This window comes from Parasteatoda tepidariorum, chromosome 4, assembly GCF_982258835.1.
Source record: "Parasteatoda tepidariorum strain Cologne lab strain chromosome 4, Ptep-v5.0, whole genome shotgun sequence".
NCBI classification, from domain to species: domain Eukaryota; kingdom Metazoa; phylum Arthropoda; class Arachnida; order Araneae; family Theridiidae; genus Parasteatoda; species Parasteatoda tepidariorum.
In genome coordinates, this window is record NC_141758.1 from 69,934,621 (window position 1) to 69,951,649 (window position 17,029).

A 17,029-nucleotide genomic window follows, 5' to 3' on the forward strand; every position below is an offset into this window, starting at 1 on the left:
TTGCAAATTTTTGTAGTACTTATATGTCTAAGATTTGTCTAGAGAGTATACAAAAGGCATTTACAAACTATGTCAAGTACCTATTTCCCATTAAATTTCTCTCATTTTTGGTAATTTTTTTAATTTATTCATATAGCATTTTAATACATATGACCAAGGTTTATTGCTCAAATTCTCAGCTGCTTACAGAATATTTAATAAATTATTTTTCCAACTCAAGCCTGAGTCACACATTCTTTTCCTGATAAAAAAAACCACCAAACCTTAAAAAAAAAAAACATTTAATTTTAAATTCGTTTTGCATTTAAAATTCAAAAAAACATGATAAGGAGGTCATGAGTAGCTCTTTATTTAAAGAATAAAAATAAAAATATTTATTCGCTATCAGTAAATATCAGTGTCATTTAATTCTGTCTTTCCAAACTTTGTAATTCTGAGTCCAATTTAGAAGACACAGGAGCTCTTAGGTCAAGTATCCATAATTCTAATGAAGATTTTTTTTACATAAAAGCCATTTGAAATTGTGTTAAAATAACTTAAATTCCACACTGGGTTTATGAAATGAAACTTTAATCTGGAATATTCCAGCATCTTCATCTCTATAAAACTTGAGCATAAACTTTTTGCCCATTATCTTTCAACAATTGTAGACTAAGTTTAATTTTACGGCAATTGAATTTTTAAATTTCAATGTGCCAATAAATTAAAACAATTTTTTTATTAAATATATAAAAGTTTAATTATTTTTTTATCAGAAACTGTATTGTAAATTTGTATTTAAAGGTTATTCAGTCAATTTGATTGAAATTAAAAAGAGAAAACAAAAATTCTTAATATAATTTAGACAAAGCCTAGAAAATATAAAACTTACTGACTAAGCATGTGCAGAGAAATACACAGGTAAAGGTGAATGCAAATCGAAAATAAATGCAATAGAAGATTATCACATGTACAGTTATTGCTTTAGAGAGGTTTATAATAAACTATGCACTGAGTATAGATTTAAAAACATGTAATAAAAACTTATGCGATGTAATAATTTAATAGAGAAAAAAAAACTTTTTTAACCATTTACAATGCTTTATACTATAAAATAGAAGAATTTTAAATTTTGCAAAAAACATGCCAGTTTAAAACACACAATCTATTAAATATTCAATTTATAAAATGTATAAAGATAAATACAAAATATGACAAGCTCACAATTATCATTATAATTTAAAAAAGATAGTTAATATTTAGCATAATATTATTAAATTATATTATTCCATCTATTATATTTCTTCTTCTTTATCACTTACTATTTAATTTCTAAGGTTTTGACTTGCCAGAAATGAACCTATTCAGCTTTCAGCACAAATCCCAGCTTTTACTAACTAAAATTTATTGTATTTTAAAAGTCTTTATAAGTAGATATGCAACAAATTCAATTTATTCTATTAAATGAGATTTTAGAAATCCAAAGCTCTTTTTAAAGGGATATGTGGACTTGTATTCATTTTTTTTCACACTCTTTAATAAAATAACTGACAAAAATTTGCTTATAAAACTAAAATATAATGCAAAAGTCTATACCGCTAATAACTCATCCTTTTATAATTTAAGACATTTTAATCATTTAATTTTATTATTTTTATATTCACAAACTATGAATATCAAAAAGAATTCAGAGTAAATAAAATTTTAAAAAAAAAACAGACAGCGTTTGGAAATAGATAAATCTATCTATAAAAAAATCTGATTAAGAAATTATAAAACTTTTAAAGCATAATCAGTTATATGTAAAATCACATTCAATGAATAAGAAAGGGAATGATGAATTGCAAAATTTACTACAAAAAATAGGAACTACTAAGCTGTTACTTAAGCAATTGGTAAATTTTTAACTAAAAACAAAACTGTTATCAATATGTATTATAAATAATCCTCATTTCAGACCTATTCGCTTTTACTATTAAAAGAAATGTAAAAAAAAGTTTAAAAAAATTAATTTTGTGATAACTATTCGTACAAGGAAATAACAAATATATCAAAAAGGGGGATAACAACAACAACAACAAACATAATTTCTAAAACCCCTTGTCCTTAATAACATCACAGATGATTCAGGTAAGGATTAAGAAAAATCCTTCCAATATTTAACAGTATATGTTCGTTTTTCAGCATTTAAAATGTATAGAAAATGTGTTAGCTCATGGCATGGGTGGTAATGTTGATGATCTTATGGGTTGTGTATGGATTTCCACTCTTTCTTCTTCATGGAGTGCACGTTCAACATCTTCATAACTTGGAGGCAGTGCCTACATAATATAAAGTAAACAAAGTCTGAACTAATACAATAATGATGTACTCTTTATGTTAAAAAAATTTTTTATTCCTTTTCATGATGGAATTTTTGAAAAACCAATTTTTATACTTTTAACACATTAAATTCAAGGGAATTCTTTAAAAGTATCACAAATTAAGAAAAGAAAGTTAATAAAGATCTTAATTTTTTTCCTAAAAAATTGTACTTTTTTTAAAATTTAAATAAGAAAATGATTTTTTTTTACATTTGTCAATTAAAGCTTTGATAAAATGTATTAATAATTTTTAACACTAAAATACATAATATACAAATTAATCACTAAGTAAATAAATGCATAGATAATTTTATTTAAGCTCAACATTCTCATGAATTTGTAAAGACAAAGAACTAATTTGCCAAATAAAAAATGAAGTCTAAATGTAGGGTTCACACCAGTAATGAAAGTTTAGTGGTTCAATAGGACCACCTAGGTATTCATTTAGCAGTCCAAAAATTTAATATGGTAATAAACTTGAGAAGAAAAAAAATCAAACTTAGCCATTACATAATTCATGTTTTGGTACGCATCAAAAAATATTAATTGCCCTCTATATAACTATAATAACAAAATAGATTCATTACCCCATAATGATTGAAAATTAGTACTTATTAAAATTAAATAAAAAAAAGCTTAAATAATAATAAAACAATAAATTCAACATAGGGACTAAAATACTGAGATTAAATAAATAAGTAAATGAGAAAAGCAGAGAAACTAAAAACTAACAAATATTTTATCATTAAAAATTAATTATCCCTAAATTGTAAAATTTAAATTAAAAGTTATAAAGGTAAATTCTAAAAAAGCAAAACATATTATTTTATTGATCAGCAAATATATTGTTAGTACTTGAATGCAAAGCACAGCACAACATGTAAATTAGAAATTTCAACATTTAATTTTAAAATTTTTTTGCATCACTTTTGTAATACACTTTCAGTTGTTACATTCGAATACCACACATTTGAGTTCTATACTATGCGTAAAACAATAAAATGAATAAATTATTTTTTTTAAATGTCTGGAATTCTATGCAAAAAAATTTTTTTTACTACTTTGCAAATTGCAAAAATATTTCAAGGCGACAAATTTGTCGCCCAGGCATATTTTAGGAACATTTGCAGAGCATTTGGCGACACTTGCTGCCATACTGGCGTGAACCCTATATCAAGGGTAAGGTATCAAATCTACTTAAGTACTCTTGACAGAGAAAGTCTTTTTCATAATTTATAAATATGCAAACTACATATTTATTAATTTTTAAAAGTACTTATATTGAAATAAACATAAAACTAAATAGGTATAAATGTAATATGTTTATTATTTAGCTAAGTGTTTTATACAGTTAAGAAAAAAATGTAGTTTCATCTTTCAATCTTAATCCATCTGGATAAAACATTCTATCAATGGAATCAGATTTTTAAAAAAATTACTAACTTCAAATTATCTTTATAAACTGAACAGTATAAAAAATATTTTCAACAAAAATATTTCAAAATATTTAAAAAAATTACTAACTTCAAATTATCTTTATAAACTGAACAGTATAAAAAATATTTTCAACTAAATCAATGATTTAAAAAAAAGTGTGTTTTTAGTCAATAAATAAAAATAAAAAATCAAATGATTTAAATTCTGCAAATCTTGAAGAAATATGCATTGATTTAAAACTTATGTATTTCCTATTAAAAAACCATATGGATTAAATCAGTCAACAACATCTTGAAAACAGCAATTTTTACAATTGTGGTTTTGATTATAACAACTTCTCTCAGATTTTAGTTAAATTTAAGAACATGTCTATAACCTATGCAGTTTTTGTTATCACATAGGATATTTCTTATTAGTTTATAGTGTTTACTTAACTAATCTTCCGTAGCCATTTTTTTTTCTAGTTTTTTAAGATTTTTTTTTTTAAACACTGAACAAAATAGTTGGTCACAAAATTTTAAATTTAATTAAAAAAATTTTTAAAAATAATTGAATTTCCTTCCACCTAGCTAACTAAAAAGTACCGAAAACCACATAATACCTGTACTGCAGCTTCATAGGGTGGAGGTTTATCTTGATTTGAAAGTGTATCACATAAAGAAGTTTCTGCTTGCGCACAAGCTGTATAATGTGCTCTCTGCATTTGACGAACTCTGTGCTGTGAGCTTCGAGGATTAGCTCTGTATATACGTGGCATGCCTCGAGGAAAATATGTAGTAAATGGTGTTGAATATTCATTCTGGATATGGGCATTAGGATTTGATTGAGTGAATAAAGTGGCATTATCTTCAGTTGTCATTCGTTGCCTAGCATCACCCCTTATACGTTTTGCCTGCCATTTTCTTATCCTACAAAATAAAATATTCATTAACAGTTAATGCTGTAATTATTATATTTTAGGCCTCACAATCCAAGTAAAAAAATACAATGTAACTTCTAACCCTCTCATGCTTAAATCTTGGGATGTGGTAGTTCAGTAGTTAGAGAATCAGATACCGGTTCGTACCGGCAGAGATTTGATCTTTGACTACGCTAAGACCCACCATGTACATGCGATATAAGTATTCATAAAATGTGTCCTGTGGTTGGTCACTGAGCAATACTATGGTTACTGGATCTGGAGAAAATTTCATTCCCCTTCAGATCTAAGTCTAAATTGAACAATCGGCGTTACAAATGAGAGGTACGGCCATCTATCCATAGGGTTCTAAGCAAAGATGTAGTTTCCCCTTTGCAGTGCTCTTTTGTCAAACGAAATGTGTACCTTCCTGACTCCAAAATTCGCAAAAGGGCAATGATTGGCAAGCTCTGTTTGTCTAAGTGACTATAGGAACAACAACATACTTAATACCTCATATGAACATCCAAAACAAATAAATAAGCATTGCAAATATTTCAATTGATAGATTCATTTAGGGTCCAGAAAAATATGTGGTTAATTATAGTGTTTTTTTTTTTTTTTAGAAATATCTTCATATCAAATATTATCTACATGCACAGGGATAAGTTACTCACAAAAAAAAAAAAAAAAAAAAAAAAAAACTTAAAGGGTCACAAAATTATTTATCTTCTCTAAATTTAATTCCAAGAAAATTTTAGTTCTTGACTTTCTACTAAATGCTTTAATTTTTGCAAATTTTATTATCAATACATAAGCCTTAAGCAGCACCAAAATCATAGCTATTCCTCCATTTCAGCTGACAACACTTGAGTCATTTTCAACTTTTTGTATTAAGTTTACTTATTCCCTTACAATATTCAAAAAAGTCTCTCTTGATGCATTGCTATTTCTATAGTCCTAAAAATTAGCTAAGATTAAAGTGACTTTGATCTAAGAAACAATGAAAACAATATATTTTCAATTAGGGACTTGCAAACGACACGACAAGTAGGTGTCAAACCTTATTGGCTGCTGAATCATGGTATAAACAAATGCTGGCAGATATCCAATAAAAGTTGTTCTGAAAAATGATTGAGGGTAATAATAAACCATACATACTAGATGTAAAGTTAACACGCCATCTTGTTTAAACATAACCAGCTGATTTCAGCATTCTCCTTTTTCCCACGTAGACAGTATTCAATTTTTTTTTTTCTAAAATTATCTTTGCTGACGTGATTACTGATCTTTACTGACACATGCTGATGCAAACTTTTGATGTGCAACTCACTAAAGTTAAGCACCAAAATAGAAATATTTAACTATATTGCAATATACCCAACACTGGAAAAAACTACAAAAACTGATAAAAGGATATACTTATAAACATTTATTGTGGAAAAGAATTTTGAAGATAAACAAAGATGAAGACATACTTCTTATCTTTTTTAAAATCACATCAAGCAAAAAAAACTTTTCTATAAAAAATATTACTGAGTAGCAAAAACATTAAGAAGTTACTGTTTAAGATAATTAAAATTTTCTTGCCCTTACCAGCTACCTTAAAAATTTTTTCTAAGAAATAAAAAATAAAGACTTTAACTCACCTTTTAGATAAACACTTGATAGCCACCAAACACAGCAAAAATGTGATGATGATAGTGAATACTATGAGCAAAGTTTTCCAAGGAAAAGGTATAATTGGCAATTCTGGATTCACATACCTGGCAGAAACTAAGAAGAAAAAAAATCAATGCCTATCAAGTTTGTTAAAACTCTCAACTTTTAAAAAATTAAAAAAAAACTTATGAACATTGGTTCAGACCCATCTATGTTCATTTTGAAATAAAGAGACTTAAAGTTCAATGAATATTTCTTTAAAACTAATCTGATCTGTGATTCACTCTATTTGGCAACAGAAATAAGTTGAAAAAATAATAGTTTCAAAATATAACACGCATGACTTTAACATGAAAGAGAAGCCAACTCCCTTTATTATTATTTAATGGAACTCTAAAAAGGCCTTTTATGGGCCAAATAATACATTTTTGTACAAGAAATGTTAAGGAAAAAAATTAATAGTTATTTTATTTATTTATTTAACATAGTTTACTGCATAATATTACAAATTTTTTTATCATTATTCATTAACATTACAGCTATTAAGAAGTTTCGGTAATTCGTAAGTGGAAGATATGTAACTCACCAACACAAGTGTGTAATCGTGGAATTTTAAATGCATCTAAAACAAAGAACTCAGATTTTCCATCTCTACTTCTGCAGAAACAAGGGATCATTTTACAATAAGCTCCAACATGATAATGACGACAATCCCCATGATTTGTACAAAAAATAGCAATGGAAGAATCTAGAAAGAAAAAAAAACGTTTTAAGCATGTTAAAAATTTATTCATTCAGTTTCATGTTTAATGTGAATTTTGAAAACTAAGATCAAGGGTGATCTTCGTTTATTCTGAAAATCAATTTTATTACAAAATGAGAAACTAGTTTATAAAGTATCAAAAACATTTTACGGTGGGTTGGTTCTAATGCCACTTGCCACACGGGCAAGTCTGCTTGGTGAAACCAAGCAAATTTAAGGCAGAGTGCGCGATTCTTGTTTTTCAGTGGCGCTGTCTATGGCCAAGAATTCGACTTCTGCACATCATACGTCACACCTGTTTGTAAGGCGGACCCATTCATAATTCCATTCATTCATCCACAGATGGTAATTTTGACCTGAATCAGAGAACGATCCATCTCTAATCCAGTACCCTCAGAGGTTATGGGAACATGGAGGACTTTGCGACTCAACAGAATTTTAACGAGCACCAGTCACCAACTACACGGGGAGTCTTCGGCCGGTGGGGTTCGACCCTACGAACTCTCGGACATGGGCCCAGCGCCCTACCGACCAGGCTATCCCGGCCCCAAAATATTTTATACAAGTAGAATTTACATTTAAAAAATAATAAAAAAATTATTGTCTGTGTTTAATAAAAAATTAGTAATCTTTAACCTTTAATGCAAATAATTTAAAATATAATCTGTGTGTTGAAGTAGATTAATAACTAATCCCACAGAATTATACACTATTCAAAAATGGTGCAAATTTATTTTTAACAATTTTACCCCCATGATGAATCTTTGAAAAAAATCGAGGGATCTTTGTAATGACTCTGATTGGAATTTTTAAGTGTCATAAATATGTGAATCATAATAATATATATTTTCAAAAGGATATTAGACTGATTCTTTCATAATAATTTCAATATTGCTTCATTACTAATAATACACAATAACTTTTTTTTTTGAAAGAAAAATACAATGAGTCAAGGATGAAATGGGGTTGATATAAGATATTTTCAACAAAAATGGGTCACATTGTCTTAGAACCCTTTATACAATTTTTTGAACAATAAAAAAGTTGACAGTGCAAAATAATATTGAGAAACCGGGGGGGGGGGGGGGGGGACTTATAATCTTATTTTCCAAAATAAATCAGAATTTATTTATTTTTGCCTTTCAGTAAAGTTAATTGTAAAAATTTTGTATTAAATATCTTTCAAAAGAAACAATAGATACCGATGAAATGTCTTTCAAAAATTATAATACAATGACTGTTTTCTATTTTAGTACTAAATGAGCTTTAAGAATACTTTATTTCAATTATTATAGACAATTAAATTAAAAATATGTTAATCTCTATCTCTACTTGTAATTTTTAGTGTAAAAACTACTTGCAGAGTAATGTAAAATTAGTCTTACTTTTTACACACAAGGCAAGTTCATCATCATGAACATTCGAAACAGCATGTTGTAACTTTAGAGTGCAGACTAAGGTGCAGTTATCTTGCACTTCATGTTGTAAAAAAGGAGCATAAACGTCATGACATAATTCTATTTGTCCTAAGAAACAGAACAATAATAAAATGACATTGAATCTTTTAACTACATGCAATCAATATCAGAAAAATAGAATAAAATAATGTCATACTAATAATGTTAATACTTACTATAATATCTTATGTTCTAAGTATATTTATTATTTCTAACACATATATTAAGACTAACATGTTTTTAAATATCTAATTCCATTTTCTATCTAAATATCATATAAGAATATTTTTAATTGTTCTTATTAAGTACACAAGCTAAAAAAAAATTTATAACTTCAAAAAACTTTTTATCTAATAAAAACAATAAAATTAAACTTTGATTTAAATTCTCAAAAATAAAATTTTTTAAATAATTTCCTTCCATTCATTACATACAAAGATTCTGATTATGTACTAAAATTGTAGTGATCTATTTGAAGAGATAAAATTGTAAATGATCTTTATCAAATCATTATCAATTTTTCTTTACAAACAGATAAACACTTCTTATTAACTCTTTAAATACCGAGCCCACCAAACCACAACATGCCCAGAATACCGCAAACGCCCGAAGTAGGAAAACGAGTAGCAAAAATTTCCCTGTCTTACTCTGGAATGACTGATCCTCTCTTTATTCACCTGTGGAAATATCCCCAAAATAGGAGTTCAAAGGGAAGAAAGACATAATTTGAAGCAAGAATATCACTATCGTAACGAGATTTATAAAATGTTAATAAATGCTTGCATTTGTTTTCGGTTTTTTTTTTTGTTTAATTTTATTATTTATATTGAAACATAAGTATGTAATTCCATGTAATCCAGTTATACAAAATCTAAATAAAGCATTTAATTTGATAATAATATTCTCGCACAAATAAAATCCTTTTTCTTTTCGTTGTAAAACAAAAACTAACATAATTCAATAACTTAAATGATTGAAAAATAAATTTTAAATTTCTTAGAAACCAACATTTGAAATTAACATCAGTCATTAAGGATAAATTAATTTGGTGATAGTACTAAAATATTATTCAACCTAAATGTGTGTCTTATTTTACATCAATTTACAATATGAAATACGAGAAACTTTTCTTATTATTTAACAAGGCTCTGAAACCATTAAAAATATTATCCCCAGAAAATATTATCATAAATTGAAAAAGTGGATTGAAAGCAAACAAAATAAATGTTCAACTATAAAACAATATCTTCAAAGCTTAGCAAATATATATATATATATATATATATATATATATATATATATATATATACAATGTCTAAATTTTTATTTACTAACTATTAATTTTTCTTAATTTCATTTTTAAAAATTTTAATGACTATATATAATAATCTATATTTAACTACTATATTTAATGCATAATTTTTTAACCTCCGACCCCATCGTTAATCAGCCAGACAGCTATTCTTTACGTATGCTAGGGAACACAATTACTTCCTATTTCAACAATGCCTTCTAGGCTAAGATTTATCCTTCTGTCACGTTTCGCTTGTAATTATTTCTTTTTGAGAATGGGACTAAATTGTTCTGCATTTTACTGAACAGTTGGAAATCGGCATCTGTTTAGACATATGGTGCAGTATATATGGGAGTGGTGACAAGAAATTTCTTTGAAAGAAAAGGGGAATATCAAAGGAATTTCTTACACTACCACACCATAATTTTGGTGACAAAGATATCAGTTCCAACTTCAGGTAGAAATGGAGAAAATCTACTATATGACATGTTAATTTTCATTTAACAATAGCCTTTAGAAGCTATGCTGATAACGCTTATCTTCTACAGAAATGAATGAGTAAATTGTAACACATCTGGGTAGTCTGACAGCTGAATATAGAACATTCAATATGAAGGAAAAAATGCATTCATGAGAAATTAAGAGTTAACTACAGATAATCCTCCTGTGAAGAAACCCTTTTGTATGAAGATAAGGCGTAAAATTGAAAATAAATAAATTCATAGAGATTTAGCTATTTTAAGAGTTTTGACACCAACACATTCTCCACTAGTAAAATTCGTGTTTTTAGACCAGGTGTTAACAATTAATTAAAAAAATGGGTCGTTGCAGCTTAAAGTGCAATACCTACGTAATGACAAGCATTGAAAAGGTGAAAATAGCGAGGCATTCATAAAACAGCAAGACAACGTGAATGATTTACAGCTGTCGAACTACAAATGCAGAATAAAGTTCAAATTTCAAATAATAATTTTGGTACCCATCAAAGCAGTTTTTTCTCTTGGATCCTACTGCTATAAATATAAAAACTATTTTGTAAGGCATTAAAACCTACGATCTAATTCTAATAAAATAATGTTTAATTATTTATTTTATATTTAAAAATAGATTTATAATTAATTGAGTAATCTTTCAGTCTTGTAGAATAATATATTTTAAAATTACTGTAATTTCTTTTTTCCGAAAACACTGCAAATTTCGAGCTGTTTATTATCTTGATCAATTGATATATTTTTAAAGACACAATAACTAAATAATTTAATGTTTAAAAAAAATACTTTATCACCATTACTCCAGTTTATTCTTTTCAACGTAAGTTATCAAAAAAGTTCAGATAAAAAGAAGTAGCCAGCTTAATAATTTAGGTTAATTAATTTTGAGTTTATATTAGTTTCTACATCACTCTCTGTCTTTCAAAAAAGTTAAAAAAATACTACATTTCTTAACTATAAATTTTAAGCTTATGAGAATATGATTTTATTTTTACAATAAAACATTTCATTTAACTTTTTCTCGAGAAGTATTATCAGAAAAAGTTCAGTCGTTAGGGGCAACAGTAGTTTCAGTTGGTGTTACATCTTCAAATTCATCTTCATCCCCTGATTCATTAAAATCCGACTCATCCTGTCTCATCATTGAAAATTAATTTAATTGAAAATTATTTTCGGTCGAAGGACCTTTACAGCGAAAAGACATTTTGGTTTTTATATATATATATATATATATATATATATAAATAACAGGAGAAAGCAACTTTACAAAAGCGGAATGATATAAAACAAAACTTTTGTTGAAAAATCCCTCTGCCTTCTTCCCTTTTTGTAAATTAACTTCAAGGACGATTACTGCCACACCTCCCCCATTGTGTGTTATTTTTCGAAAAGGGGGAAGAATCTCTAACTCGTTTCACGGGCACTTCGGGCGTTTTCAGTAGTCTAGCTTACGAGGCGTCTAGGGCGTTCCGGTAGCGAAAGAGTTAAAGTTACTTAAATAATACTTCAGAAAATTTGATAAGTGATTAAATTTAATAAAATTTATAAAATATATAAAAACATAATTAATTTTTATACTCTGAAACAAATCTAGAAATATAATATAGATTATACAATAGACCCTCCTTAAATGGTGCCTTGTTATATTTTCAATAAAATAAAAAAGATAGGTACAGGAAACTTTAAATAGGTATTCCTTCACTATATATATAAATATTGCAATTTTGAGTGTGAGATATCTCTTCATAAACCAACACACAATATTTCAAAGAATAAAGTAAAACAGCGTAAATGTTCCCTAATTTGTGTTTTGTTCACATTGTTTTATTTTATTCATGGGTAGCAAAAAGCATACCCTGTTCTTAATTGAATAGTTCAGTGTTTTTTGGAATACATAGAAAAGACAGAAAAATCCTGCCCATTCTTCCTAAAAGTAAAATATATCAATAAAATATTATATATTTGGTTTATGGTAATTTTAATCAACTAAGTTATCCCGATATATTGACTTTAGTTACTATACAACTCCTTTTCAAAGATAAAGCTCTTTTCTCCTCTTCCAATATGCAATAAATTGGTCAAATATTTCTTGCACACGAAATTCTATATTTAGTGGCCAAAACATTTTTAATAGATGAAGAATAGACTCGTTATAATAATTTCATATCAAAGAAACAAAAGATACTTAATATTTGTTAAAACTCGAAGTGAATACTGCAAGACTCATAAAATAATATGCATTAAAATTATTTTAAGTATAAATTATTAAAATAGTTTTGCCTAAAAGCAAATTTTGATTAAAAGTTTAAAATGCGTAAAAAAAACATCTGCTTTAACAATTAAATATGACGAAAAACGAAAATCATATAACATGAATACTAAGCACACATCTCTCCACCAAGTAAAATAAGGAAATGTAAACGACTTAAAAATTATTTTAAACGTTTGTAAACTACAATTCTATTATTATATGATTGAAAACAAGAAAATCTTGAATTAAAACATCTAAATTAAGTACCTTCAACTGTGATTATCACACACAGAAATGATATGATAGTAAATGCATAAATAGGATGATGACTTAATGTAGCCATTAGACATACATATAGTAATTAAAAGTGAAATCATAAGAAATGTATATGATTAACTACAAAAAAATAAGCTTCATTTAAATAAACATAAACATGCATGTCCTTTATTTACGAAATTTCAGATTGTCAAAATTTTGACGTTGCCAGATTAATGAGCTTAAATCAATTTGGTTCTGGCAAGTAGTAAAAAGATTCATCGTTAGATGTCGCTAAATTACTTACCCTCTTTCATCCTGTGGCAATTATAAAAAACTGTAAAAGAGGTCGATACATTTTAGAAACATATTTGTGATTGATATTGTTAGCTCACCCCCCCCCCCTTCCTTGTTAGAAAGGAGAGAGTGATTTTTTTTCAGAATTTAGCTCTAAAATTTATTGTTTAGAATGTTAAGAACCATAATTTAAAAACTTACAGAAATGGTTATGAGGTTATGTTTAAGATTCTTCTTAAATAATTTCCTTATTCACTGAACAAACTCTTATTTAAATGATTAAAAATGAAGTAAATTTTCAATTGCCTATTTGCGGCTCTAAAATAAAAATAAAAATTGAAAAGCTCGTTTATGGATTATATATTATCCCCCAACTGTTCAACATTTTTCAACAACATTTTTCATAGCTTGGATGAAGAAAAAAAATTTGTTTTGAAAAGTATATATTTGCTGTATGTACGTTGAAGCACAACGCTTAGCCGCTAACAAATTCACTTATTTTCACTCGCTGCAGTACAAATAAAAATAAATTAAAGATCAGCCATTCTTATATTTTTTCCAGTTCTTTTTATGACTTATATAGCCAGTACTATTATACTTTTTGACTGACTCAGATTCAAAAAGCCCCTTTCTTCAGTTAGGATAAAGTTATCCATATATTTCAACCTCGATGATGAAATTTGAATAAATATAATCTTATGTTGTGTGCTTGGGCAATACTTTATATGAGTTAAAGGAAAAGTTCACTGCGGAAACGTAACTTTTTTCTTAAAGACAATCTCAAGACTTTTAAAAAGCTGGCTGCGTTTTTTTACTTTTATTCATGAGCAAAATTTACCAGAAATAAATTGTCTTTTATTTCTATTTAGATTTGCCAAATAATTTTTTTAAGTGCCAACTTTTTCGACACAAAACACTGCAATAATTCTAAATTTATAAACGTGAGTTTCATGCATTTGACATGACCAAAAATTTATATTAAAGATTCATACATTTAACCAGTGGGTAACAGTCATCAGTTTTCATTTCCTGTCAAAATGGTATAATTTTATTGCCAAAATTTATAATAAATTAGCAAAAAATATATAGTACAATTTGTAATTTTTTTAAATACCTTTCAAATCAATCTCACAGTGTCACATTTGTATTTCAAACATATTGCAACAGGCACCATATTATGAAATATGAAGTTTTTGGAAAATGTTATGTGTTCTTGTCTGATTTCTGGTTGTTCACACTGGTTTTTTTTACCCACAAATTTCAGGTAATTTTCCAGAAAAATTACAATTGCAACTTTGCACATGATTGTTGATAAGCCAATTAATACTTCAAAAGTATTCACGATTAGGTTTTTCTCTCTTAACAAAAAAATAGAATAATTGATCTGGACAAAATGAGTCCCACAGTGAATTAGTAGATCACTGAAGTCAATCATCACTGGCTGCTTGCAATGAGTGGATGGATCACTGCTTTGGTCAGTCAACGTAGGAACCGAGAGTATGCGGATTTGGTCCTCGTTAAACTGATCTATCCAGAACCATCTTTACGCATGGGCACCACCGGGCAGTGGTCGAGGGCCTCAGGGGGCCCTTGAGAATCTCACTTTTTATAAATTGTATTTAAAGAAAACTAAAAATAAACAAAATTGCCTTATATATTTCCTTTAAATAAATATATTCAACTGCATAAAGTGTGTAATTTTTCCCCCCTACAAATAGTGATTGATTATCATGCAAACAACAATAATTTGAATAGTTTATCATCAGGGAAACTTAAAAAAACAACCGAAATCTTTTTTTCTACGTTCCAATGAAGTTTTTATGTGAATTCGGTTTTTTTTGTGTCTACTAAAAACAAATTTAAATCAAAATGTATTTAAATTTGTTCAAATTGTTGCATATGTTAAAAATGCTTTATTTTGTGTATGTGAAGTTTTTTAGTTCGATTTTAAGCAGTATGTCCTGTTATAGGGTCCCAAAACATTTCTGTGCCCGGGGGTCCTGCGTGTTATGAAGACGGCCCTGGATCTATCATAAAGTATACTTGACTTTGAGCTCTAGCATAATTTTAACATTATGTGAATTGGATTATTTTTTAATTTGATTATAGAAATATTTTTTAAAAAATAAAAGGGAAAATAAATTCACCTAATTCCACAATGGCAATACATAAATGATTAAAACTAGCGATTTAAATAATCTGATTTTCTAAATAAAATAATTGATTTAAAACATTAATGTAAAAAATCAGTGATTAAAATAATTTGTTATGTTTTAGATATTATAATCAACACCTTTAAAATAGTTAGGAAAGAAAAAAAAAACTACAAGAAAAAACAAACTACGAAGGGAAAAGAAACATTTTCAATTAACTCTTCTTTTGTAATACCGAAAATCTCTGTTTTCCATATTTCCTAAACACTTGCTAATGATAAAGATGTATTGTGATTTAAATAGAAAAAAAAAAAAGCGCATGCATGAAAATATATTACATAAGTGAATATATAACCTCCTACTCTACTAAATCTTCATTAATAATTTAATTCTTAATTCAATACAGTCTTCTTATTTAAATGAAAATTTTATTAAGTGCATTAAAAAACTTACCTTATTAAATACTTAAAAATTCAATATTTTATAAAAAGTAGAAATTGAGTTCCATATTTCTTTAATAAAATAATTAAAAAAGAATTTAATAATTTTGTGGAAAAAAAAAGCTTGTGAGTAACTAACCATTTTTGTCAATGTAAATTAGTACATAGTTCCTCCTATTAATATACCATTTTGATGATTCTCTTCTCATTGAATTTTAATATCAATTGTTCTTAAATGAAAAGATTGAATTCATTTTTTTTAAATGACAAATTTAAATATTATAAGATTTGTTACTGCGTGTGCTTAAAATATTAGATACTTTATTAAAATTACGATTGAATTTTTTTATAGAATTTCTCAAAAGTATTAAAATTTCTGAATATCATACATCCAGTAAGATAGATAAAAATTAGTGAATAGTCCCTCAGATCGAACTTCGCGATTTTAGAATTTTAATTACATTTTATTTTTATTTAATCAAAAAGGGGGAAGAAAATTGAAAAGTGATAAGGCTCTCTCATTGACTGTCCTAAACGCAGATGAAAAACTTTGTGTACAATCCCCAAGTAAAAGCATTGCGGCACTGATCTACAAATAAATTAGTACACCAGCATCGGAATTCCAGTAACGTAATGATAATGGGTTAGCATTACCACAACAAAAAATTGAGAAAAAAAGTCGCTTTTGTCTCTCCAGTCGACTGAAATTCAGAAAATTCTCAGATCGATTACAAAGATCAGTAGATTCAACCAGAAATCGCGAGTCAACTGTAAAATGTGGCAGAGTTGGTACGTCAGTAATTCATTGCATTGTTTTAAAAACAATTTTCTTAGAATGTTACGACAAGAAGTATTTTGATAATCTACCAAGTGATCATCTGTTCGGCAATTAATTTATTTTATCGCTTCTTAAATATTATTTTGTGCAACCGCAAACAAAAGCGTCTTTTTTTGCAATGTTTGATAGGATGAAAATTCCTCCCGATTTTGTCGAATCTCGTTTTCTCGGTGTAACAGGTGCGTACCAATCCTACATTTTTTCTTTTTGTTTTGCAAGAGATTTCCACAACTAATTATAAATATCAAGAAATATTTCCTTAAAATTCACGAAGTAGTTTAAACGAAACATTTATTATATTAACAGTCAATATTATTTTATTATCATTATTTTCTTTTTTCAAATTTTGTTAATGAGTTAATAATAGGTTGCTAAATAACAATTAAAAAATATTTATTGATGTAAAAATAAAATTACCTCAGTTTTTTTTCTGCTTTACAATTCAATATTT

General features: G+C 27.3%; 1 protein-coding gene across 1 annotated transcript; it reads right to left on the minus strand.

The window, feature by feature from the left end:
- Positions 1 to 360: 360 nt before the first annotated feature.
- LOC107451988 (uncharacterized) lies at positions 361 to 13,088 on the minus strand. Its single transcript, XM_016068252.4, has 6 exons — positions 12,863 to 13,088; positions 8,488 to 8,628; positions 6,926 to 7,087; positions 6,327 to 6,453; positions 4,381 to 4,687; positions 361 to 2,300 (listed from the first exon to the last, which is right to left on the minus strand). Exons 1-6 carry the CDS (start codon positions 12,936 to 12,938, stop codon positions 2,193 to 2,195), a joined length of 921 nt encoding a protein of 306 aa, XP_015923738.1. The 5' UTR covers positions 12,939 to 13,088; the 3' UTR covers positions 361 to 2,192.
- Between the last annotated feature and the right edge of the window lie 3,941 nt (positions 13,089 to 17,029).

Bases quoted from the DNA above. Each gene is read 5' to 3' on its own strand.
- LOC107451988 (XM_016068252.4), bottom strand. From the start codon at position 12,938: ATGGCTACATTAAGTCATCATCCTATTTATGCATTTACTATCATATCA. The intron at 7,088-8,487 runs GTAAGACTAATT...TTTTCTTTCTAG, and splicing joins ACTTGCCTTGTGTGTAAAAA to ATTCTTCCATTGCTATTTTT. The intron at 6,454-6,925 runs GTGAGTTACATA...TTTTCTTCTTAG, and splicing joins ACGATTACACACTTGTGTTG to TTTCTGCCAGGTATGTGAAT.